Source organism: Maylandia zebra, linkage group LG8, assembly GCF_041146795.1.
Source record: "Maylandia zebra isolate NMK-2024a linkage group LG8, Mzebra_GT3a, whole genome shotgun sequence".
In the NCBI taxonomy this organism is placed as follows: domain Eukaryota; kingdom Metazoa; phylum Chordata; class Actinopteri; order Cichliformes; family Cichlidae; genus Maylandia; species Maylandia zebra.
Genome location: NC_135174.1, coordinates 24811880 through 24836429, shown reverse-complemented (window position 1 = coordinate 24836429; position 24550 = coordinate 24811880). Strand labels below are relative to the sequence as shown.

The window sequence follows — 24550 nt, the reverse complement described above, 5'->3', positions numbered from 1 at the left end:
TTATCTCTAATGTACTTGATCTGAGCTTTGTCTCTGACATGCTCATTTCCAGTCTGATTATTTGCACAGAAAACCTTAACATCTCCAGCTCAATTTCCTGTCTTTTTGTCGATGTCACCACCTCCAAACCATAAATCATAGCAGGTCTCTTTCCTGTCTTGTAAACCTTCCCTCATGGCTCGTACCTCTAGGTCCTTTTCCACCTGCTACCTACTCTCACTGCAGATGACCTTGCGATCTGCAGATCGCAAGGTCATCTGCGAGCATCACAGCCAATGGAAACTCTTGCCTGAACTTATTCCTCAGTCTACATGACAAAAACAAAACAAACAAACAAAAAACATAATTTATTGACATTATTTGTGTCACTTGCATGCCTACCCTGCCACTGACATTAAAATTATTCTTCATGAATTGTAAAAGTGACCTCCTATGTTATTTAATCTGACTTAGAAGTGACAAATTATAGCTATTAGCTTTATGACTTTTACATTAAAACAAAAAACAAAAGACAAAAATGGCTATTTTGCCCTTCTGGATGATAAAATGGTTTATCACCCAGAAGATAAACCATTCTATCATGGTATTTGTAAAGGGTTAAACCCAAATAGCTTAATAACATGAAAATAACAAAAATACACGAAAGTAAAAAGCTCAATTAAATAGAAAAAAGTAAATAGAATAAAATTGTTTTATCTGTTATGTATGCTTTTAGCTTATTTATATAAGGATTTAATGTGGCAGGAGTTACATAGAGCGTGTTTGCATTTCACCATCTAAACGAGCTCCAACTCAAGTTGATTTCCAATCCTCTGGCGGGATTTCATTTTTACTGTCGACATATTTTTTGTGTCTTATGGTTTCCGGGTTATTTTTTTATTTAAGACAACACATTAAAAACGAACAAAATCAACATGCAGAAAGTAGGTTAACTACTAACCTTAACTAAAGGTAAACAGAAGCGGTAATAAAAACAAAACAAACAAAAAAACAAACCCAAAGTAGAAGCTGTAGTTTACGAGTAACACTTAAAGACGACATAGTGGTTCCATTGTTGTTGACACCACAGACTTTCTGTTCTCCGTTCTCAGCTCCTGCTCTGCTAAAGACTTTTCATAACACACTCTGCAACTTATAAACTACTCCACCGCATAGCCTCACCACCGAAACAATATATTTCCAGTATAGTTGGCTTTTTATTGGTTTCAGAAACTCAAAAAACATAAACTTCAATCACTCTATACTCCTTTCTTATCCTCTGTAATCGTAGCATACTTGAAAATGAAAGCAAACGTGCGTACGGAAGTTTCGTACTTTCATTTTCCTTTGTGTCTACAGTCAAGACACAGCACTGATGTGTGTGTGTCTACAGACACAACACTGATGTGTGTGTGTGTCTACAGACACAACACTGATGTGTGTGTGTCCAAACTGGATTTTAACTGGCTGTTTGATCTTTTTTTTTTTTTTACTTTTTTTTTTTTAAATTACCTACCTTAATGTCTTGCAAACTGCCAAAAAGGTAAAGACTCCCTGAAAAACATTGCTGTAAATCTCCGCTCTTCAATTTTCCAAGATTAAAATCAAGAAGTAAAAACAGATTTCGGATAAATAAACTTTTTCTTGACGGTAATTAAATTACATTTAAATCAACTGAACTAATTAAACGACTATGACGATGACATAAATCTGCCATGTTTTTACTTTTGAGACGTGTGCCTGTGAGGATTTTCCAGCTGATTAGAAAGTGAAATAGGTGTGTCCTTGGGCTCTGCTATAAATGAAGCGCTGGAGGTTTGCTCCATCAGAACACCAGGACACATGAGCGTTTGCTTCACATAAAAGAAATTTCTACATTTTTCAAAAATGATCAGCAGGATTTTCTTCGCTAGCCTGTTTCTCGGGATGTACAGTACGGGCTCCTCGTTAAGTTGCAAATGGATTGTAAAAGATCCAGGCGACAAAATGTGTCAATTCAGTCTGCACAACAAACAAGCTTTAGGTCTACTTGATATGATGGTGAGTGCACTTCTTTGCATAATGTTTAACATGGTATTGATTTAAATAGTTTGATTAGTTCCATGGATATGATGTGTGTGCGTGTTTTGTGTGTGATGCAGATTACTAACACCACTAAGGTTGCTGAAATTGAGCACAACGTGGCTTTCCCTAATCGACTGTATCGCAAGACGTCCAAAGCAACAGTAAGTCACCCCCAACTTTTTACATAAAGTTGTTTCTTTTTTTAATGGAAGAATGGAAAGTGTCAGGATGGCAAATCTACAAAAGTTTGTCTTTACCTATATATAGACTGTTCGGCTATTAAAGGGTCGTAAGGATTCTCTCCCACGGAGCCAAGGGAGTTGTCTCTTATCACGACTCTGTCATAACTGTGCATAATTCAAGGACGAAATACAAAGAACTCATTTTCAACCATTTATTCCTGTGCAATCTAAGATATATCTGGGAAAATTTTCATTGCTGTGTGAATTCTTGTTCTTTGACTTTCTAAGCCGTCCATCTTCAAGTGTCACAGAAGTATTCCTATAGTAATTATTTCTTCTTCTTCTTCTTTGTCAATGGAAAATTGTACTTAGTAGTCAGTATAATCTTTTAATGATATAAGTTTGCATATGGTAGAATGCTGCATGTAATTATTTGTGTGTAGAAGTATATAGTTGGTGGCATATTGAAAGAATGTCTCATCCTAGGAGGTCTGTAACATTCTAGGGTATTCACCCCCACATCCTAGGAGCATGAGAGAGGTCGTACCTTGTCTTATTGTTTTACGGTAGGATTAACGTAGCTATGTCAGTTTTAGTTTAAGTGCTTCTTTACATATAGATGAACTGTTGGATTTTCCAGACCAGCAGGTTAAGGGAAGTTGTTTATGGGGCCACACTCTGACCACACACACACACACACACACACACACACACACACACACACACACACACACACACACACACACACACACACACACACCTCCACATTGCAATGTAAGGAACAAACGCTCACTGAAGTATAAATAAAGACCGGGGCAGTTTCTCAGCGCGAGTCTCAGTTTCTGGAGACTGCCCTTGCTAGCAAGAAGTTCTGTGTGTTTCTCTTCTCTGAGTCTTTACTGAAGAAGTGTTTTAGAATATATTTCTTAACATTCTTCTTCTTCTTCTTCTTCTTCTTCTTCTTCTTCTTCTTCTTCTTCTTCTTCGAGGATAAACTGGCTTTCATAGTTCAGATTCTGGAGAAGCTGTTTGCCCTGTTTGAGGAGGATCACAGCTCTGCCTCATGGGAGGAGAACACAGTGGAGAACTTTCTCAATATTGTCAACAAACAGGCTGAAGAGCTTCGCTCCTGTGTAAGCTCACTTTCATTTGTTTTTGTAATTTTACAATGAATTCAGTCTCTCTTGTGTAAAAGACCTGACAACTGTGAATAAGTTAAAGTGGTGAATGATTTATTTAAATATATTTTGTTTTATTTCTCTTGATTTATTTAGATTGGAAGCCACAGTTACACGACACAGAAGGTGCAACGGCGGACAGAAATTCATTTCAAGCGACTCTTAAATAAAATCCTAAAGAAAAATGTAAGCCTGCATTATTTTTTTTTACTGAGCCTGTATTTAGTATTTAGCTATGACAGATTTTACACCGCTGGTATTTTAATAATGATAATATTGTTTTGTCTGTAGGGTTACAGTGCTGAAGCCTGGGAGACGATCAGGAACATAACAAAAGATCATCTGAGTCAATGCGGATTCCTGGTTAACTCTCTGGGAAATGCCCACTAAAACTTATCTCTTGGATACATTTTTTTTAAAATATGTTAGTTAATTTATTTTTTAAATTATATCTTAGTTGGTTTCATTTATTTATTGTATTTATGATATTTGCACTATTTTTAATATTTATATATTATTTATTTATTTATTTATTTTGTAATTTTTATTAAAATAAACTATTTCATATTATTCTACATGTCAAAGTCAATAAATATTTTCTTATCACACAGATTGAAATATGTTGACTTTTCTGTTCCTGAAATATCAAGAATAATGGTTATGCACTTATTTTTAATGAGTGCAATCAAACATTAGACACATTGTCCAGATTTATATAGAAAGATTGTTTTGATTCTTCACAAAAGCTCTTATAACATAGAAAGTAGAAGTACTGATACCTCATGTGGAGTGAGTATGAGCACCAAGACCACTTTAGAGACTTTCTTTGGTTTGGTTTCTTTTGATTTATAAAGTATGACGAGTAAACTGAGAGCTTTGCCTTTACACTCAGCGCTCTCTTCACCCTGATGGACCAGTACAGCAGCCGCAGCACTGATCTGTCTGTCAATGTCCTTCTCCCTTCTCCCATCACTCGTGAACAGGACCCCAAGATACTTAAACTCCTCCACTTGGGGCAGGAACTCATCCCTGATCACGAGTGGACAGTCCACCCTTTTCTGGCTGAGCACCATGGCCTTAGATTTGGAGGTGCTATTCTCATTCACTTCATTACATTTGGCTGTGCAGCATTCCAGTGCGAGCTGGAGGGCATCAGCCGATGAAGGCAATATTGAGAGCATCCTGAGCGGCTGCATCACTGTCTGGTTTGGGAGCTGTGCCATATCAGACCGCAAGACCCTACAGCGGATAGTGGGAACAGCAGAGAAGATCATCGGGGTCTCTCTACCCTCTATTGAGGACATCTACACCACACGCTGCATTCGCAAAGCCACCAGCATTGTGGCTGATCGGACACACCCCTCTCACACACTCTTTACACTCCTGCCATCTGGAAAAAGGTACCGAAGCATTCGGGCACGCACATCCAGACTGTGCAACAGCTTTTTTCCACAAGCCATCCGTCTCCTCAGCAAAAAGGGACTGACTGATAAACACGCACACACACACATACACTAACATTATCACTCAGCTTAACTCAAATACCTCAAAACATTGAGACTGGACTGACTAACCAACACAAGCGCAAACACACTGACCTACACCACCAACCCATCGCACACACCAACCTGTAAATGCTCTTTTGCACAATATTATTACTAGATATATTATATATATATTTTTTTTTTTTGCACTAACTTGTCTTGTAGCACCTTGGTTCCTGGAGGAACGTTGTTTCGCCTCACTGTGTATTTTTAAACTGTATATGGTTGAAGTGACAATAAAGTTGAACTTGAACTTGAACTTGAACTTGAACAACATCATATACGAAATGCAGAGCTGAGATTCAGAGAACACCTAAGTAAAAGCTTTCTGCCACAGATACAAGAGGACTTGTTTTGCAGCCATAAGATGTGAACAACTTGTAGTCCCTGAGTAGACCATGAACTCCTCTCTATGTCAAAATATTCCAAATGTGAGGCCATCAGTTAAAATTTGGCCCAAACTGGATCAATGTAAAACAGAAAGGCTGGAAAAACATTATCCACGTTTTTGTTTATTTCATCATGAAATAACTGTCTTAATCGTGTCAATTTATTGATTAAGTGACAGAAGAGTTACATCTTATATTATGGGCTTTCCTTTTAACCCATTAAAGAACACTTTCATTCCACTTTCGTGAACTTCCAAGCACTGTGGAGTTTTGTTTTTCATTTTTTAGTTTAATTGCAATCGAAATCTGGTTAAAGGAACTTACAAGTTCACCATTTTGATATTAAAAAGTAATATAAACAATAAATTCACTTTGTAAGAAGATAGACTCTTTTATTTGGTAAAATATATTTTACAAAATGTTCATTTTGCTCATTATAAAGATAAAAAATATTCCTAAATCTTCATCAGCACAGAAAAACAATCAAAACAAAACAAAAATAAATATACAAACAACCAAGTGAATAAATAAATAAATAAAATAAATAGACAAGCAATTAAATTAACACAGCCGTCATTACAGACATGACAAGAGACAGGTTTTATTGGGCCGTGTGCAGAGATGAAGCCAGCTGTTCTGCTCTCATTAGATGGGCTTTGGTTTCTTTCCTGATCACCTCCCAGGCTTCAGCACTGTGACCCTACAGAAATACCAATATTAGTATTCTTATTGTTATTGAAACAAGTTATTATATCTATTTATCTTAAGGATGATCTAAACCCCAAATTAATGAGAATGATGTGATCTTACCATTTCCTTTAGGATATGATGTGAGAGTCTCTTAAAGTACATGTGCAGCTTTGTGGTTTTCTTCTTGTGACTGTGGCTCCCAATCTAATTTAATTACAAGCAAAATGACAATTAAGAATATGTCATGTCATGTAAAGTATCATATTCAAATGTAATAAAAACCTAACTGAAAGTGAACTTACACAGGAGTGAAGCTCTTCAGCCTGTTTGTTGACAATATTGAGCAAGTTCCTCACTGCGCTGTCCTCCCATGATGCAGAGCTGTGATCCTCCTCAAACAGGGCAGCCACCTCCTCCAGAATCTGAACTGTGAAAGCCAGTTTATCCTCAGCCTGGAAGAAGAAGAAGATCAAATACAGACCACTTTAGAAATGCTTCAATAATAATAAGAGTGGATTTAAAAGACAAAATTAATCTGTCCTAAGGGAAAATTATGTTTTTTTCTATAAATAGGCAAAAGCTGAGGTTCACTTACTGATGATTTGGACACCTGGTGGTACAGGTGATTAGGGAAGGCCACAGTGACCTCCACTTCAGTGGTGTTACTGGCGTTTTTAGCCTGCAACACATTGAATGTTTTAGTCATCAGATGCTCAAGTGAAATAATTCTAAAACTATTTAAATAACGAATCAACTAATATTAAAACATTAAAACACTCACCATGGTATCAAGCAGATTCAGAGTTTCTTCGTTGTGCTGTCTGAATTTATGATCCATCCATCTGCAGCTTAGCGAGGAGCTTTCAGTGGACAGAGTGAGAAACAGGCAAGCAAAGAGAATCCTGTTCATCATTTTTTTAAAGGTATAAACTTCCTTTGTATGAAGCAAACTCGGATGTCTCCCGGTGTTCTGATGGAGCAGACCTGCAGCGCCGCATTTATAGCAGAGCGAAAATATTTCATTTTCTATATACCTGGGAAACCCGCAGGTACAACAAGCTGTAATGTCATACACGTGGGATTTAAATTTCCGTCTATAGAAAAAAAAATCCCACACTTAACAATATATCTTAAAGAAGATAAGATATCATGATGTATGAGGGTTTGACCTCATTATGAGGATTCGTGGACATACACATCCATTTGAACACCTAAGAAACATGACGACAAACTCAACTCACGACTGATGATTTCATTTGTAACCAAATCGTGTATAGGCTTACGTTTTGATACTAAACAGGTAACGTGTTACAGGGATATTAATGCTGCTTTGAGGACATTTTCATCTATTATTGTCAAGAAACGGGCATGTGGCAGGCAGACGGTGGACCCACATGCATGAACAGGTGATGAAACAAAAGTGATCAGATCACAGGTCAGATATATGTTAACGATAACGTCATTGCAAGTACTACATGTGCTGGATTGCTTTTCTTGTTTGTTTGTTTTGTTTTGCTGAGGGGGGCTTTTTTCAGTTATTATTATTTCAGACTCATTCAGAATCGGAGCAGATAAATACTCCTGGTTTGACCTCCACTACCGGTTACATGAGGTTAACACAAATACATCACAACTGATTTACAGCAGAAGTGCAAGCTGTTTAATAATGAAGAAACTGCTAAAAAAGCTAAATGCAGGCCACATGAAATGACGCAATGATGCAATGAACCAAGGTAAATACACCTGCTCATTCATACCTGCGCCCATTCTTCACTCACGTGGCAGCCGCTTTCATTTTCCTCGGTAAAGAGAAAAAAAATACCCAAAGTGGAAGCTGTAGTTTACGAGTATCACCTATAGGCGGCGTAGAGTTTCTACTTGGAACAAGTGTCACCTGGCAGTTTGCTGCTTTCTGCCGTGTGATTGGCAGAGGAACTTTGAAAGTTAATAGGTGTGTGAGGTGAGGTCAGCGCTCCTCGGTGAGGAAGTTCCAGAGACAATTAACTCACTCTGGTGCGAGTGGGTATGTTGTTCGTGTGACGACAAGTTTTAATGGTGTTCAAGCTGTAGATCGACAGCGCGCGATCAATATTCTGTTGTTGTGATTCCTCTGCAGTTAATTTTTAGTTGTTCTTTTGGTTGATTTGTAATTTCCTTTGGTTAGTCCGTCCAGCCGTAAAGACTGTTATGAATGAAGGGCGGACTAACCTCTCTCGTTTTTATCTTTTCGTTTATTAATTTGTGCCACTTCCCTTTTATAAATCCAGACTGCAGGTTACGCATACCGCATATTCCCAGCTGTGCTGAGACCAGAACTGTTTGCAGTGCGTGCCCAGTGATAAATTGATTGCAGTGTCTCTAAACTGGGTTTAGTGTAGTGCAGTGTAGTGTTATTTGCTCGCACCTTTGGTTTGATAGGTTTAATGTGCAGCTGGAATATTAGTAAAATATGTTTTGAGTCCTGTTTGGGAATGAATGGGAAATGTATGTTTAATTGATGGAATAAATAAATAAATTATACATTTATCTCTTTGACATTTTATTTGACACCTTAGTGCTCTGTTACATATTGTTGTAGACGCCACAGACTTTCTGTTCTCCGTTCACAGCTCCTGCCCTGCTAAAGACTTTTCATAACACACTCTGCAACTTATATGACCTGTATATTTGGCTTTTTATATATTTCAGAACCTGAAAAAACATAAACTTAAATCACTCTATACTCTTTTCTTCATTCCTGTAATCAACCCTACAACCCTAAATGAAAGCAAACGTGCGTAAGGAGCGTCACTGACGTTTGGCGCACATCCGCTTTCATTTTATTTCATCATAAGTAACGAAATGTGTTCGACGTTGACTGTTTTCATTTTTTAACATTCTTTTTTAAACTGCCATTAATGTCTTGCAACCAGTGGCGGTCCTAGCCTGTTTGGCGCCCCGGGCGAACACTCCCTCTGGAGCCCCCCCCCCCCACACACACACACACACACACAAAAAAAAATATTAAGAATTGTACATTAACATAAAACTGTTGGACGGAACCATACTGAATTTCACCAGAGAAACACACATACACACATATGAAGAGAGAGAGTGTATGCATTGTATGCAAACGGCTACCAAACAGCCATCATAATTCGTCATACAATGAGAACAGGACGAATCAACAATTGACAATGACTAATTAATATTAAAATCTGTAACATAATGTATTGTTTGGAGTTTAGTCTGTTACTGTTACTATTTTTACCATTTCTCTTTGGAGCAACTGTAACCCACATTATTTCCTTAGGGATTAATGAAGTATTCTGATTCTGATTGTTTCAGGATGACCTGCCATTATCCAATGACACATCTGCTTACCTGTATCTTTTGCTCGTTTCTCCTCCTCTTCTTTTCTATTTTTTCTAAACTGAGCACCTGATGGCTTTGAACTGTTCTTGTCCATCTTCCATTGGTTTTAATTTTGCACTCCAGTATGAACACAAATTCCCCAACTCAACGATCGCCACAATATAACCTAATAGACCTACACCTAGTTCACAGATTCACTTTGTCTAAGGTGTATTTCTGGGATTTCACACAACCCAGGATTCAAATCATGAATACATATGGGCTTGGATTTACATCTTTATGAATGAAATGTGCTCTATTTGGAAGCAGCCGGCCCCCCTCCCCTGTCGACAGGCTGTGTGTACAGGCTGTAGTGAGTACAAGCTATGTACAGGCTATGAACAGGATATAAATATGAAAAACTATACAGAATATGAAATAAATAACTTTACAGAATCTGAGATATACAGTTATACAGAAATGGGAACTATGCAAGTTGTAGGATTAAAGATTATCGAAGAGAGACCAAACAGCCACTTCACAAGCGCATGGCACAACACAGAAGAGCCACCTCCACAGGACAAGACTCAGCAGTCCATCTGCATCTTAAGGATAAAGGACACTCTTTCGAGGATGCCAATGTTCACATTTTGGACAGAGAGGACAGATGGTTTGAAAGAGGAGTGAAAGAAGCCATATATGTTCACTGTGAGCGACCATCTTTGAACAGAGGCGGTGGTTTACGGCCAGGTTTCACAATGAACTCACCCGAAACTCTGGCTGATTGGGACCCACACCCAGTTTCACACCTTGGCTCAGACGATTAGAGGATCATCAGGGGGTCCTTTTGTCCCTCTGTGGGCGGATACTCCCACTAATATCTGGGACTCTCCACCATTTGACCTTAGAACTGAAGAAGCTTCTCGGATGAGAGGTGAAACGTCTTCAAGTAACTTAAAGAAGTCCAGACGCTTTTCTTTGCAAGCTCCTTTGACTACGATGACCTGGATGACTGAGAACCTTCACAGACAGATCATCAAACTGTAAATTATAAATTTTAAATTGTTATTGATCCCTTTACCCCGAGTCCTAAAGTGTGTATTTATTTTCTTACTCTTCTTATATTTGTTGTTCGTTTACTTGCACTGCTGTAACTGGAGGCTCGGCGTTTCGTCTCCCTATATACTGGACTGTATATAGCGGAGATGACAATAAAGTTTACTTTGACTTCAGCAGCAAGCAGGCGCACCGAGGGCTCTCGCGCTCACTTTTCGCGTATAGAATTTCGAAAAAACATCGGTGCAAATTCTAAGTCAGTATCATGATGTCTCGTGTTTGGTGTTTGTTGGTTTTTTTATTGTTTTATTTTTGCGAGTTGGTTATTAGATGCTATCCAACCAGCCAAAGAATCCCCCGCCGCCCCGCCCTCTCCTCCCTGTGCCACAAGAAGCAGGCGCACCTCGCAAACGGAGGGCGCCCTTACTCCCAGCAATCCGCCCCCCACCACGATGCTGATATCAAAAACCGCTACTGCTTGCAACCCGCAAAGAAGGTGAATACTACTGCCTGAAAATAATTACTGTAAATCTCCAACCTTCAATTTTCCAAGATAAAATAATGTAAGAAAGAATTGAGATGAATATACTTTTACATGACGGTAATTAAAATACACATATATTAAACGACCATTATCCGAGGTTTACTTGAAACCAGCTGAAGGTTAAAAAACTAAAACTAATTTTTATTTTTTTTATTTTAGCTACATTAATGTCTTGCAAACTGCCAAGAAAGTAAAGACTCCCTGAAAAACATTGCTGTAAATCTCCTATCTTCAATTTTCCAAGATTAAAATCAAGAAGTAAAAACAGATTTTGGATAAATAAACTTTTACTTGACGGTAATTAAATTACATTTAAACTAATTAAACTAATTAAACGACTGTTGTTCTACGTTTACTTTAAAATCGCCTAAAGGTTTCATGTTAATCGCAAGTATTAAGAGATTGACATAGAGGTGGAGATTTGTGTTTTTATGCTTTTATGTGGTAACTTGACGTCATCTCATGGTGCTGCTGCCTCAGTTTTTGTTATATCATAGCCAATTTTTGTACAACACTGTCTTTATATGACACAATTATCATAAAACAACAACAACAACAAAAAACCCACAAACACAAGCTAAAAAAAATAATGACATAAATCTTTTTTCTGGTTCACGTTTTTCTAGTTTCTACTTGATAGAGTTAGAAAACGAAATCTTGCACTCTCTATAAATGAAAGAACAGATATTAAATCTTAAAAGGATGACATAAATCTGCTATGTTTTTACTTTTGAGACGATTATCCAGCTGATTAGAAAATGAAATAGGTGTGTCCTTGGGCTTTGCTATAAATGAAGCGCCTGAGGTTTGCTCCATCAGAACACCAGGAGACCTGAGAATTTGCTTCACACTAAGGAAATTTCTACATTTTTCAAAAATGATCAGCAGGATTTTCATCGCTTGCCTGTTTCTCGGGATGTACAGTACGGGCTCTTTGCTAGGTTGCAAATGGATTGTAAAAGATCAAGACGACATAAAACATCAATTCCATGTGTACAACAACAGAGCTTTGGGTTTCCTTGATATGATGGTGAGTGCACTTCTTTGCATAATGTTTAACATGGTATTGATTTATATAGTTTGATTAGTTCCATGGATATGATGTGTGTGCGTGTTTTGTGTGTGATGCAGATTACTAACACCACTAAGGATGCTGAAATTGAGCACACAGTGGCTTTCCCTAATCAACTGTATCACCAGAAGTCCAAAGCAACAGTAAGTCATCCCCAGCTTTTTACATAAAGTTGTTTCTTTTTTAATGAAAGAATGGAAAGTGTCGTGATTGCAAATCCACAAAAGTTTGTCTTTACCTATATATAGACTGTTCAGCTATGAAAGGGTCAAAGGGATTCTCTCCCACAGAGCCAAGGGAGTTGTCTCTTATCACGACTCTGTCATAACTCCTGTGCATAAAAATGTATAATTCAAAGACAAAACACAACAATGTTATTTTCAAACATTTGTTCCTGTGCAAACAAAGATTTTCGGTCCCTGGGAAATTTCTCATAGCTGTGTGGATTCTTGTTCTTTGACTATTCAGCCATCTTGAAGTTTTAAAGAAGTATGATCTCTTCTTCTTCATCTTCGTCTTCTTCTTCTTCTAGGATGAGGATAAACTGGCTTTCATAGTTCAGATTCTGGAGGAGGTGGCTGCCCTGTTTGAGGAGGATCACAGCTCTGCCTCATGGGAGGAGAACACAGTGGAGAACTTTCTCAATATTGTGAACAAACAGGCTGAAGAGCTTCGCTCTTGTGTAAGTTCACTTTCATTTGTTTTTGTAATTTTACAATGAATTCAGTCTCTCTTGTGTAAAAGACCTGACAACTGTGAATAAGTTAAAGTGGTGAATGATTTATTTAAATATATTTTGTTTTATTTCTCTTGATTTATTTAGATTGGAAGCCACAGTTACACGACACAGAAGGTGCAACGGCGGACAGAAATGTATTTCAAGAGACTCTCAAATGAAATCCTAAAGAAAAATGTAAGCCGGCATTATTTTTTTTTACTGAGCCTGTATTTAGTATTTAGCTATGACAGATTTTACACCGCTGGTATTTTAATAATGATAATATTGTTTTGTCTGTAGGGTTACAGTGCTGAAGCCTGGGAGACGATCAGGAACATAACAGAAGATCATCTGAGTCAATGCGCATTCCTGGTTAACTCTCTGGGAAATGCCCACTAAAACTCGTCTTTCGGATAAATTTTTAAAATGTATTTGTATTTCTTAATTGGTTTAATTTATTTATTGTATTCATAATATTGACACTATTATTTATTTTTAGTATTTGTGTATTATTTATTCATTTATTTATTAGATTTCTGAACATTTTCCATAAAATAAACTAGACATATTATTTGATATGTTAAAGTCAATAAATATTTTCTTATCACACAAATTGAAATTGTTGACTTTTCTGTTCCTGAAATATTAAGAATAAGGGTTATGCACTTATTTTTAATGAGTGCAATCAAACATTAGACACATTGTCCAGATTTATATAGAAAGATTGTTTTGATTCTTCACAAAAGCTCTTATAACATAGAAAGTAGAAGTACTGATACCTCATGTGGAGTGAGTATGAGCACCAAGACCACTTTAGAGACTTTCTTTGGTTTGGTTTCTTTTGGTTTATAAAGTATGACGAGTAAACTGAGAGCTTTGCCTTTACACTCAGCTCTCTCTTCACCCTGATGGACCAGTACAGCAGCCGCAGCACTGATCTGTCTGTCAATGTCCTTCCCCCTTCTCCCATCACTCGTGAACAGGACCCCAAGATACTTAAACTCCTCCACTCGGGGCACAAACTCATCCCTGATCACGAGTGGACAGTCCACCCTTTTCTGGCTGAGCACCATGGCCTTAGATTTGGAGGTGCTATTCTTATTTACTTCATTACATTTGGCTGTGCAGCATTCCAGTGCGAGCTGGAGGTCATCAGCCGATGAAGGCAATAGAACAACATCATATACGAAATGCAGAGCTGAGATTCAGAGAACATCTGAGCCTTCTGCCACTTGGCTACACCTAGAAATTCTCTAAATACAAATTATGAACAGAACCGGTGACAAGGGCGGCCCTGGTGGAAACCATCACCCACCGGAAACCAGTCTGACTTATTGCTCATTGCTGGCTATGCGGACCAAGCTCCTGAAATGGTTGTATGAGAATTGAGTGGTCCATAGCAATGGGCCAAACAGCCCATACTCCTGAAGTACCTTCCACAAGACACTCTGACGGACATGGTCGAGTGCCTTCTCCGGGTCCACAAAGCCCATGTAGACTGGCTGGACAAACTCCCAAGCACCCTCAAGTATCCTCAAGAGGATAAAGAGCTGGTCCAGTGTTCCACCATCAGGATGTAAACTGCATTGTCCAAGGTTCGACTAACTGCCACCTCAGAGGTACCACCCCTGATCTGGTAAATGGACTGATTCTTATATAGCACTTTTCTACTCTCCCGGGGTACTCAAAGCGCTCTATACAACATGCCTCATTCACCCATTCACACCCACTCATACAAGCACTTCAAGTGCAACCTAAACTACATTCACACACATTCATACTCCGATGAATGCAACTCAGGGTTAGTATCTTGCCCAAGGCATCCAGACTGGGGAAGCCAAGGATCGAACCACCAACCTTCCGATCAGTAGCTGATCTGTTCTACCACCTGAGCCTCAGCCACCCCACACAAAGTGGGGTGATGATGCAGTACATGAGCACAATGCCTATACAAATATACCTATATCATGCATAAAAGAACTGAAAAATGGTACATACTTCTTCAATTCTAAGTTTTTCCATATTCGAGCATTAAAAATAAATAAAAGAATAAATAAATAATTTGGTCATTTTCAGGTTGTAAAATAATTTAAGTGGAAGCTTAGACGACAGTATTTATAATTATTTAACAAAAAGTAAACTTCACAACACCACATCTGAAATTAAGTATTTTAGCACAGATACAAGAGGACTTGTTTTGCAGCCATAAGACGTGAACAACTTGTAGTCCCTGAGTAGACCATGAACTCCTCTCTATGTCAAAATATTCCAAATGTGAGGCCATCAGTTAAAATTTGGCCCAAACTGGATCAATGTAAAACAGAAAGGCTGGAAAAACATTACCCACGTTTTTGTTTATTTCATCATGAAATAACTGTCTTAATCGTGTCAATTTATTGATTAAGTGACAGAAGAGTTACATCTTATATTATGGGCTTTCCTTTTAACCCATTAAAGAACACTTTCATTCCACTTTCGTGAACTTCCAAGCACTGTGGAGTTTTGTTTTTCATTTTTTAGTTTAATTGCAATCGAAATCTGGTTAAAGGAACTTACAAGTTCACCATTTTGATATTAAAAAGTAATATAAACAATAAATTCACTTTGTAAGAAGATAGACTCTTTTATTTGGTAAAATATATTTTACAAAATTTTCATTTTGCTCATTATAAAGATAAAAAAATATTCCTAAATCTTCATCAGCATAGAAAAACAATCAAAACAAAAATATACAAATAACCAAGTAACTAAATAAATAAATAAATAAATAAAATAAATAGACAAGCAATTAAATTAACACAGCCGTCATTACAGACATGACAAGAGACAGGTTTTATTGGGCCGTGTGCAGAGATGAAGCCAGCTGTTCTGCTCTCATTAGATGGGCTTTGGTTTCTTTCCTGATCACCTCCCAGGCTTCAGCACTGTGACCCTACAGAAATACCAATATTAGTATTCTTATTGTTATTGAAACAAGTTATTATATCTATTTATCTTAAGGATGATCTAAACCCCAAATTAATGAGAATGATGTGATCTTACCATTTCCTTTAGGATATGATGTGAGAGTCTCTTAAAGTACATGTGCAGCTTTGTGGTTTTCTTCTTGTGACTGTGGCTCCCAATCTAATTTAATTACAAGCAAAATGACAATTAAGAATATGTCATGTCATGTAAAGTATCATATTCGAATGTAATAAAAACCTAACTGAAAGTGAACTTACACAGGAGTGAAGCTCTTCAGCCTGTTTGTTGACAATATTGAGCAAGTTCCTCACTGTGCTGTCCTCCCATGATGCAGAGCTGTGATCCTCCTCAAACAGGGCAGCCACCTCCTCCAGAATCTGAACTGTGAAAGCCAGTTTATCCTCAGCCTGGAAGAAGAAGAAGATCAAATACAGACCACTTTAGAAATGCTTCAATAATAATAAGAGTGGATTTAAAAGACAAAATTAATCTGTCCTAAGGGAAAATTATGTTTTTTTCTATAAATAGGCAAAAGCTGAGGTCCACTTACTGATGATTTGGACACCTGGTGGTACAGGTGATTAGGGAAGGCCACAGTGACCTCCACTTCAGTGGTGTTACTGGCGTTTTTAGCCTGCAACACATTGAATGTTTTAGTCATCAGATGCTCAAGTGAAATAATTCTAAAACTATTTAAATAACGAATCAACTAATATTAAAACATTAAAACACTCACCATGGTATCAAGCAGATTCAGAGTTTCTTCGTTGTGCTGTCTGAATTTATGATCCATCCATCTGCAGCTTAGCGAGGAGCTTTCAGTGGACAGAGTGAGAAACAGGCAAGCAAAGAGAATCCTGTTCATCATTTTTTTAAAGGTATAAACTTCCTTTGTATGAAGCAAACTCGGATGTCTCCCGGTGTTCTGATGGAGCAGACCTGCAGCGCCGCATTTATAGCAGAGCGAAAATATTTCATTTTCTATATACCTGGGAAACCCGCAGGTACAACAAGCTGTAATGTCGTACACGTGGGATTTAAATTTCCGTCTATAAAAAAAATATCCCACACTTAACAATATATCTTAAAGAAGATAAGATATCATGATGTATGAGGGTTTGACCTCATTATGAGGATTCGTGGACATACACATCCATTTGAACACCTAAGAAACATGACGACAAACTCAACTCACGACTGATGATTTCATTTGTAACCAAATCGTGTATAGGCTTACGTTTTGATACTAAACAGGTAACGTGTTACAGGGATATTAATGCTGCTTTGAGGACATTTTCATCTATTATTGTCAAGAAACGGGCATGTGGCAGGCAGACGGTGGACCCACATGCATGAACAGGTGATGAAACAAAAGTGATCAGATCACAGGTCAGATATATGTTAACGATAACGTCATTGCAAGTACTACATGTGCTGGATTGCTTTTCTTGTTTGTTTGTTTTGTTTTGCTGAGGGGGGCTTTTTTCAGTTATTATTATTTCAGACTCATTCAGAATCGGAGCAGATAAATACTCCTGGTTTGACCTCCACTACCGGTTACATGAGGTTAACACAAATACATCACAACTGATTTACAGCAGAAGTGCAAGCTGTTTAATAATGAAGAAACTGCTAAAAAAGCTAAATGCAGGCCACATGAAATGACGCAATGATGCAATGAACCAAGGTAAATACACCTGCTCATTCATACCTACGCCCATTCTTCACTCACGTGGCAGCCGCTTTCATTTTCCTCGGTAAAGAGAAAAAAAATACCCAAAGTGGAAGCTGTAGTTTACGAGTATCACCTATAGGCGGCGTAGAGTTTCTACTTGGAACAAGTGTCACCTGGCAGTTTGCTGCTTTCTGCTGTGTGATTGGCAGAGGAACTTTGAAAGTTAATAGGTGTGTGAGGTGAGGTCAGCGCTCCTCGGTGAGGAAGTTCCAGAGACAATTAACTCACTCTGGTGCGAGTGGGTATGTTGTTCGTGTGACGTTTTAATGGTGTTCAAGCTGTAGATCGACAGCGCGCGATCAATATTCTGTTGTTGTGATGCCTCTGCAGTTAATGTTTCTTTTTGGTTGATTTGTAATTTCCTTTGGTTAGTCCGTCCAGCCGTAAAGACTGTTATGAATGAAGGGCGGACTAACCTCTCTCGTTTTTATCTTTTCGTTTATTAATTTGTGCCACTTCCCTTTTATAAATCCAGACTGCAGGTTACGCATACCGCATATTCCCAGCTGTGCTGAGACCAGAACTGTTTGCAGTGCGTGCCCAGTGATAAATTGATTGCAGTGTCTCTAAACTGGGTTTAGTGTAGTGCAGTGTAGTGTTATTTGCTCGCACCTTTGGTTTGATAGGTTTAATGTGCAGCTGGAATATTAGTAAAATATGTTTTGAGTCCTGTTTGGGAATGAATGGGAAATGTATGTTTAATTGATGGAATAAATAAATAAATTATACATTTATCTCTTTGACATTTTATTTGACACCTTAGTGCTCTGTTACATATTGTTGTAGACGCCACAGACTTTCTGTTCTCCGTTCACAGCTCCTGCCCTGCTAAAGACTTTTCATAACACACTCTGCAACTTATATGACCTGTATATTTGGCTTTTTATATATTTCAGAACCTGAAAAAACATAAACTTAAATTACTCTATACTCTTTTCTTCTCTCCTGTAATCAACCCTACTTGAAAATGAAAACAAACGTGCGTAAGGTGCGTCACTGACGTTTGGCGCACATCCGCTTTCATATTATTTCATCATAAGTAACGAAATGTGTTCGACGTTGACTGTTTTCATTTTTTAACATTTTTTTTTAAACTGCCATTAATGTCTTGCAACCAGTGGCGGTCCTAGCCTGTTTGGCGCCCCGGGCGAACACTCCCTCTGGAGCGCCCCCCCCCCCCCCCCCCCCCCCCCCCCCCCCCCACACACACACACACACACACAAAACATATTAGGAATTGTACAGTAACATAAAACTGTTGGACGGAACCATACTGAATTTCGCCAGAGAAACACACACACACACACACACACACACACACACACACACACACACACATACATATGAAGAGAGAGAGAGTATGCATTGTATGCAAACGGCGACCAAACAGCCATCATAATTCGTCATACAATGAGAACAGGACTATTTTTACCATTTCTCTTTGGAGCAACTGTAACCCACATTATTTCCTTAGGGAATGAAGTATTCTGATTCTGATTGTTTCAGGATGACCTGCCATTATCCAATGACACATCTGCTTACCTGTATCTTTTGCTCGTTTCTCCTCCTCTTCTTTTCTATTTTTTCTAAACCGAGCACCTGATGGCTTTGAACTGTTCTTGTCCATCTTCCATTGGTTTTAATTTTGCACTCCAGTATGAACACAAATTCCCCAACTCAACGATCGCCACAATATAACCTAATAGACCTACACCTAGTTCACAGATTCACTTTGTCTAAGGTGTATTTCTGGGATTTCACACAACCCAGGATTCAAATCATGAATACATATGGGCTTGGATTTACATCTTTATGAATGAAATGTGCTCTATTTGGAAGCAGCCGGCCCCCCTCCCCTGTCGACAGGCTGTGTGTGAGATCATCAAACTTCAAAGTTCACCAGGGAAGACACAAAGGATAACTGTTTGCCTTTCCTGGACTGCGCTGTGCACATTGAAGAGAATGGCAACCTCAACATCGAAGTTTACCAGAAGCCCACACACACGGACCAGTACCTCCTGTTCGACTCCCATCACCCTCTGGAACACAAACTTGGAGTAATTAGGACCCTACACCACCGGGCAGAACATGTTCCCTCTAAGCCTGAAGGAAAAAAGAAGGAACACACACATGTAAAGGAAGCACTCAAAACGTGCGGCTATCCTAACTGGGCGTTCTTAAAGTCAGCAAAGAGGCACAGAAAAGAAGATCAGACACCAGCGAGGGAGGATAAGAAAGACAGACGCAACAACATTGTCATCCCCTATGTAGCCGGTGTATCAGAAAAACTCAGGAGAGTTTTCTCCAAGCACGACATCCCAGTGTATTTCAGACCCAGCAACACGCTCAGACAAAAACTGGTTCACCCGAAAGACAAAACGCCAAAACACAGACTTAACAATGTGGTGTATGCTGTACAGTGCAGCGAGGAATGCCCAGACCTCTACATTGGAGAGACCAAACAGCCACTTCACAAGCGCATGGTACAACACAGAAGAGCCACCTCCACAGGACAAGACTCAGCAGTCCATCTGCATCTTAGGGATAAAGGACACTCTTTCGAGGATGCCAATGTTCACATTTTGGACAGAGAAGACAGATGGTTTGAAAGAGGAGTGAAAGAAGCCATCTATGTCCACTGTGAGCGACCATCTTTGAACAGAGGCGGTGGTTTACGACACCAACTCTCTGCCATCTATAATCCAGTTTTGAGATCCCTTCCCAGACGCCTTAACGCCCACTCACATCCTGGGCCATCTGACCTCAGGAATTCGCATGATAAGGTGGGGCCAGGTTTCACAATGAACTCACCCGAAACTCTGGCTGATTGGGACCCACACCCAGTTTCCCACCTTGGCTCAGGCGATTAGAGGATCATCAGGGGGTCCTTTTGTCCCTCTGTGGGGGGTTTATATCTGGGACTCTCCACCATTTGACCTTAGAACTGAAGAAGCTTCTCGGATGAGAGGTGAAACGTCTTCAAGTAACTTAAAGAAGTCCAGACGCTTTTCTTTGCAAGCTCCTTTGACTACGATGACCTGGATGACTGAGAACCTTCACAGACAGATCATCAAACTGTAAATTATAAATTTTAAGTTGTTATTGATCCCTTTACCCCGAGTCCTAAAGTGTGTATTTATTTTCTTACTCTTCTTATATTTGTTGTTCGTTTACTTGCACTGCTGTAACTGGAGGCTCGGCGTTTCGTCTCCCTATATACTGGACTGTATATAGCGGAGATGACAATAAAGTTTACTTTGACTTCAGCAGCAAGCAGGCGCACCGAGGGCTCTCGCGCTCACTTTTCGCGTATAGAATTTCGAAAAAACATCGGTGCAAATTCTAAGTCAGTATCATGATGTCTCGTGTTTGGTGTTTGTTGGTTTTTTTATTGTTTTATTTTGCGAGTTGATTATTAGATGCTATCCAACCAGCCAAAGAATCCCCCGCCGCCCCGCCCTCTCCTCCCTGTGCCACAAGAAGCAGGCGCACCTCGCAAACGGAGGGCGCCCTTACTCCCAGCAAATGGGCGATAGAAAACCGATGGTGCCTATGCCATTCCCAATACGCGCTGGCTGATGTCTGGGCAGCATGAGTACGAGCAATTTATTTATTTATTTATATTTGCCGATGCCCGTGAATCCGCCCCCCACCACGATGCTGATATCAAAAACCGCTACTGCTTGCAACCCGCAAAGAAGGTGAATACTACTGCCTGAAAATAATTACTGTAAATCTCCAACCTTCAATTTTCCAAGATAAAATAATGTAAGAAAGAATTGAGATGAATATACTTTTACATGACGGTAATTAAAATACACATATATTAAACGACCATTATCCGAGGTTTACTTGAAACCAGCTGAAGGTTAAAAAACTAAAACTATTTTTTTTTTTAAATTTTAGCTACCTTAATGTCTTGCAAACTGCCAAGAAAGTAAAGACTCCCTGAAAAACATTGCTGTAAATCTCCTATCTTCAATTTTCCAAGATTAAAATCAAGAAGTAAAAACAGATTTTGGATAAATAAACTTTTACTTGACAGTAATTAAATTACATTTAAACTAATTGAACTAATTAAACTAATTAAACTAATTAAACGACTGTTGTTCTACGTTTACTTTAAAATCGCCTAAAGGTTTCATGTTAATCGCAAGTATTAAGAGATTGACATAGAGGTGGAGATTTGTGTTTTTATGCTTTTATGTGGTAACTTGACGTCATCTCATGGTGCTGCTGCCTCAGTTTTTGTTATATCATAGCCAATTTTTGTACAACACTGTCTTTATATGACACAATTATCATAAAACAACAACAACAACAAAAAAAAAACACAAACACAAGCTAAAAAAAATAATGACAAATCTTTTTTCTGGTTCACGTTTTTCTAGTTTCTACTTGATAGAGTTAGAAAACGAAATCTTGCACTCTCTATAAATGAAAGAACAGATATTAAATCTTAAAAGGATGACATAAATCTGCTATGTTTTTACTTTTGAGACGATTATCCAGCTGATTAGAAAATGAAATAGGTGTGTCCTTGGGCTTTGCTATAAATGAAGCGCCTGAGGTTTGCTCCATCAGAACACCAGGAGACCTGAGAATTTGCTTCACACTAAGGAAATTTCTACATTTTTCAAAAATGATCAGCAGGATTTTCATCGCTTGCCTGTTTCTCGGGATGTACAGTACGGGCTCTTTGCTAGGTTGCAAATGGATTGTAAATGATCGAGACGACATAAAACATCAATTCCATGTGTACAACAAGAGAGCTTTGGGTTTCCTTGATATGATGGTGAGTGCACTTCTTTGCATAATGTTTAACATGGTATTGATTTAAATAGTTTGATTAGTTCCATGGATATGATGTGTGTGCGTGTTTTGTGTGTGATGCAGATTACTAACACCACTAAGGATGCTGAAATTGAGCACACAGTGGCTTTCCCTAATCAACTGTATCACCAGAAGTCCAAAGCAACAGTAAGTCATCCCCAGCTTTTTACATAAAGTTGTTTCTTTTTTAATGAAAGAATGGAGTGATTGCAAATCCACAAAAGTTTGTCTTTACCTATATATAGACTGTTCAGCTATGAAAGGGTCAAAGGGATTCTCTCCCACAGAGCCAAGGGAGTTGTCTCTTATCACGACTCTGTCATAACTCCTGTCCATAAAAATGTATAATTCAAAGACAAAACACAACAATGTTATTTTCAAACATTTGTTCCTGTGCAAACAAAGATTTTCGGTCCCTGGGAAATTTCTCATAGCTGTGTGAATTCTTGTTCTTTGACTATTCATCTTGAAGTTTTAAAGAAGTATTCCTATAGTGATCTCTTCTTCTTCATCTTCATCTTCTTCTTCTTCTAGGATGAGGATAAACTGGCTTTCATAGTTCAGATTCTGAAGGAGCTGTTTGCCCTGGTTGAGAAGGATCGCAGTTCTGCACCATGGGAGAAGAACACAGTGGAGAACTTTCTCAGTATTGTCGACAAAATGGCTGAAGAGCTTAACTCCTGTGTAAGCTCACTTTCATTACAATGAACAATGATATTGCATTTTTTTTTTAAATTTTACAATGAATTCAGTCTCTATTATATATATTTTATCAGTCTCTGACAAATGTGAATAAGTTAAAGTGGTGAATGATGTATTCAAATATATTTTGTTCTTTCCTTGTGGGTTATTTAGGTTGGAAGCCACAGCAACACGACACAGCTGACGCATTTCACGAGTCTCTCAAATGAAATCCTAAAGGCCAATGTAAGTCTGCATTATTTTTACTAAACCTGTATTTCAATATGACAGATTTTACACCGCTGGTATTTTAATAATGATAATATTGTTTTGTCTGTAGGGTTACAGTGCTGAAGCCTGGGAGACGATCAGGAAAGAAGCCAAAGCCCATCTAATGAGAGCAGAACAGCTGGCTTCATCTCTGCACACGGCCCAATAAAACCTGTCTCTTGTCATGTCTGTAATGACGGCTGTGTTAATTTAATTGCTTGTCTATTTATTTTATTTATTTATTTATTTATTTATTTATTTAGTTACTTGGTTATTTGTATATTTTTGTTTTGATTGTTTTTCTATGCTGATGAAGATTTAGGAATATTTTTTATCTTTATAATGAGCAAAATGAAAATTTTGTAAAATATATTTACAGAAGACCATCTGAGTCAATGCGCATCCCTGGTTAAGTCTCTGGGAAATGCCCACTAAAACTCGTCTTTCGGATAAATTTTTAAAATGTATTTGTATTTCTTAATTGGTTTAATTTATTTATTGTATTCATAATATTGACACTAGTATTTATTTTTGTATTATTTATTCATTTATTTATTAGATTTCTGAAAATTTTCCATAAAGTAAACTAGACATATTATTTGATATGTTAAAGTCAATAAATATTTTCTTATCACACAAATTGAAATTGTTGACTTTTCTGTTCCTGAAATATTAAGAATAAGGGTTATGCACTTATTTTTAATGAGTGCAATCAAACATTAGACACATTGTCCAGATTTATATAGAAAGATTGTTTTGATTCTTCACAAAAGCTCTTACAACATAGAAAGTAGAAGTACTGATACCTCATGTGGAGTGAGTATGAGCACCAAGACCACTTTAGAGACTTTCTTTGGTTTGGTTTCTTTTGGTTTATAAAGTATGACGAGTAAACTGAGAGCTTTGCCTTTACACTCAGCTCTCTCTTCACCCTGATGGACCAGTACAGCAGCCGCAGCACTGATCTGTCTGTCAATGTCCTTCTCCCTTCTCCCATCACTCGTGAACAGGGCCCCAAGATACTTAAACTCCTCCACTCGGGGCACAAACTCATCCCTGATCACGAGTGGACAGTCCACCCTTTTCTGGCTGAGCACCATGGCCTTAGATTTGGAGGTGCTATTCTCATTCACTTCATTACATTTGGCTGTGCAGCATTCCAGTGCGAGCTGGAGGTCATCAGCCGATGAAGGCAATAGAACAACATCATATACGAAATGCAGAGCTGAGATTCAGAGAACATCTGAGCCTTCTGCCACTTGGCTACACCTAGAAATTCTCTAAATACAAATTATGAACAGAACCGGTGACAAGG

General features: G+C 38.3%; 5 protein-coding genes across 9 annotated transcripts; 3 read left to right on the top strand and 2 right to left on the bottom strand.

Moving 5' to 3' along the window:
• Positions 1 to 1866: 1866 nt before the first annotated feature.
• On the top strand, positions 1867 to 3793 carry LOC106674853 (interferon a3). Its single transcript, XM_014408190.3, has 5 exons — positions 1867 to 2019; positions 2121 to 2204; positions 3215 to 3358; positions 3500 to 3589; positions 3695 to 3793. The coding sequence occupies exons 1-5, from the start codon at positions 1867 to 1869 to the stop codon at positions 3791 to 3793; spliced, it is 570 nt and encodes a 189-aa protein (XP_014263676.3).
• A 1917-nt stretch (positions 3794 to 5710) lies between these two features.
• Positions 5711 to 7907, bottom strand: LOC112435237 (interferon a3-like). 3 transcript variants are annotated; one of them, XM_076887679.1, is made up of 6 exons: positions 7784 to 7907; positions 6808 to 6886; positions 6622 to 6705; positions 6329 to 6478; positions 6147 to 6230; positions 5711 to 6036 (listed from the first exon to the last, which is right to left on the bottom strand). In XM_076887679.1, exons 2-6 carry the CDS (start codon positions 6862 to 6864, stop codon positions 5938 to 5940), a joined length of 474 nt encoding a protein of 157 aa, XP_076743794.1. In that variant the 5' UTR covers positions 6865 to 6886; positions 7784 to 7907; the 3' UTR covers positions 5711 to 5937. The 3 variants fall into 3 exon arrangements, with proteins under 3 accessions (XP_076743794.1, XP_076743795.1, XP_076743793.1); XM_076887680.1 differs by lacking the exon at positions 7784 to 7907 and adding an exon at positions 7310 to 7426; XM_076887678.1 differs by lacking the exon at positions 7784 to 7907 and having other exon boundaries at positions 6808 to 7019.
• Positions 7908 to 11836: 3929 nt separating this feature from the next.
• Positions 11837 to 13148, top strand: LOC112429765 (interferon a3). The gene is made up of 5 exons (XM_024803573.2): positions 11837 to 11989; positions 12091 to 12174; positions 12564 to 12713; positions 12855 to 12944; positions 13050 to 13148. Exons 1-5 carry the CDS (start codon positions 11837 to 11839, stop codon positions 13146 to 13148), a joined length of 576 nt encoding a protein of 191 aa, XP_024659341.2.
• A 1951-nt stretch (positions 13149 to 15099) lies between these two features.
• On the bottom strand, positions 15100 to 17560 carry LOC106674847 (interferon a3-like). Of its 3 annotated transcripts, none has more exons than XM_076887841.1 (6): positions 16954 to 17070; positions 16453 to 16531; positions 16267 to 16350; positions 15974 to 16123; positions 15792 to 15875; positions 15100 to 15681 (listed from the first exon to the last, which is right to left on the bottom strand). In XM_076887841.1, the coding sequence occupies exons 2-6, from the start codon at positions 16507 to 16509 to the stop codon at positions 15583 to 15585; spliced, it is 474 nt and encodes a 157-aa protein (XP_076743956.1). In that variant the 5' UTR covers positions 16510 to 16531; positions 16954 to 17070; the 3' UTR covers positions 15100 to 15582. The 3 variants fall into 3 exon arrangements, with proteins under 3 accessions (XP_076743956.1, XP_076743954.1, XP_076743955.1); XM_076887840.1 differs by lacking the exon at positions 16954 to 17070 and adding an exon at positions 17428 to 17560 and having other exon boundaries at positions 15273 to 15681; XM_076887839.1 differs by lacking the exon at positions 16954 to 17070 and having other exon boundaries at positions 16453 to 16584.
• Positions 17561 to 22093: 4533 nt separating this feature from the next.
• On the top strand, positions 22094 to 23404 carry LOC106674849 (interferon a3-like). The gene is made up of 5 exons (XM_024803572.2): positions 22094 to 22246; positions 22348 to 22431; positions 22819 to 22968; positions 23140 to 23211; positions 23306 to 23404. The coding sequence occupies exons 1-5, from the start codon at positions 22094 to 22096 to the stop codon at positions 23402 to 23404; spliced, it is 558 nt and encodes a 185-aa protein (XP_024659340.2).
• The last annotated feature ends 1146 nt before the right edge of the window (positions 23405 to 24550 follow it).

What these genes read in the sequence shown, in the direction of transcription:
- LOC106674853 (XM_014408190.3), top strand. Translation starts at nt 1,867, where the DNA reads ATGATCAGCAGGATTTTCTTCGCTAGCCTGTTTCTCGGGATGTACAGT. An exon ending in TAGGTCTACTTGATATGATG is followed by an intron (nt 2,020 to 2,120) that starts GTGAGTGCACTT and finishes TGTGTGATGCAG; the next exon opens with ATTACTAACACCACTAAGGT. An exon ending in GCAAGACGTCCAAAGCAACA is followed by an intron (nt 2,205 to 3,214) that starts GTAAGTCACCCC and finishes TTCTTCTTCGAG; the next exon opens with GATAAACTGGCTTTCATAGT.
- LOC106674849 (XM_024803572.2), top strand. Translation starts at nt 22,094, where the DNA reads ATGATCAGCAGGATTTTCATCGCTTGCCTGTTTCTCGGGATGTACAGT. An exon ending in CTGAAGAGCTTAACTCCTGT is followed by an intron (nt 22,969 to 23,139) that starts GTAAGCTCACTT and finishes TGGGTTATTTAG; the next exon opens with GTTGGAAGCCACAGCAACAC. An exon ending in ATGAAATCCTAAAGGCCAAT is followed by an intron (nt 23,212 to 23,305) that starts GTAAGTCTGCAT and finishes TTTTGTCTGTAG; the next exon opens with GGTTACAGTGCTGAAGCCTG.
- LOC112429765 (XM_024803573.2), top strand. Translation starts at nt 11,837, where the DNA reads ATGATCAGCAGGATTTTCATCGCTTGCCTGTTTCTCGGGATGTACAGT. An exon ending in ACCAGAAGTCCAAAGCAACA is followed by an intron (nt 12,175 to 12,563) that starts GTAAGTCATCCC and finishes TTCTTCTTCTAG; the next exon opens with GATGAGGATAAACTGGCTTT. An exon ending in ATGAAATCCTAAAGAAAAAT is followed by an intron (nt 12,945 to 13,049) that starts GTAAGCCGGCAT and finishes TTTTGTCTGTAG; the next exon opens with GGTTACAGTGCTGAAGCCTG.
- LOC112435237 (XM_076887678.1), bottom strand. Translation starts at nt 6,939, where the DNA reads ATGATGAACAGGATTCTCTTTGCTTGCCTGTTTCTCACTCTGTCCACT. An exon ending in ACCAGGTGTCCAAATCATCA is followed by an intron (nt 6,479 to 6,621) that starts GTAAGTGAACCT and finishes TTCTTCTTCCAG; the next exon opens with GCTGAGGATAAACTGGCTTT. An exon ending in ATCATATCCTAAAGGAAATG is followed by an intron (nt 6,037 to 6,146) that starts GTAAGATCACAT and finishes GTATTTCTGTAG; the next exon opens with GGTCACAGTGCTGAAGCCTG.
- LOC106674847 (XM_076887839.1), bottom strand. Translation starts at nt 16,584, where the DNA reads ATGATGAACAGGATTCTCTTTGCTTGCCTGTTTCTCACTCTGTCCACT. An exon ending in TGAATCTGCTTGATACCATG is followed by an intron (nt 16,351 to 16,452) that starts GTGAGTGTTTTA and finishes AATGTGTTGCAG; the next exon opens with GCTAAAAACGCCAGTAACAC. An exon ending in ACCAGGTGTCCAAATCATCA is followed by an intron (nt 16,124 to 16,266) that starts GTAAGTGGACCT and finishes TTCTTCTTCCAG; the next exon opens with GCTGAGGATAAACTGGCTTT.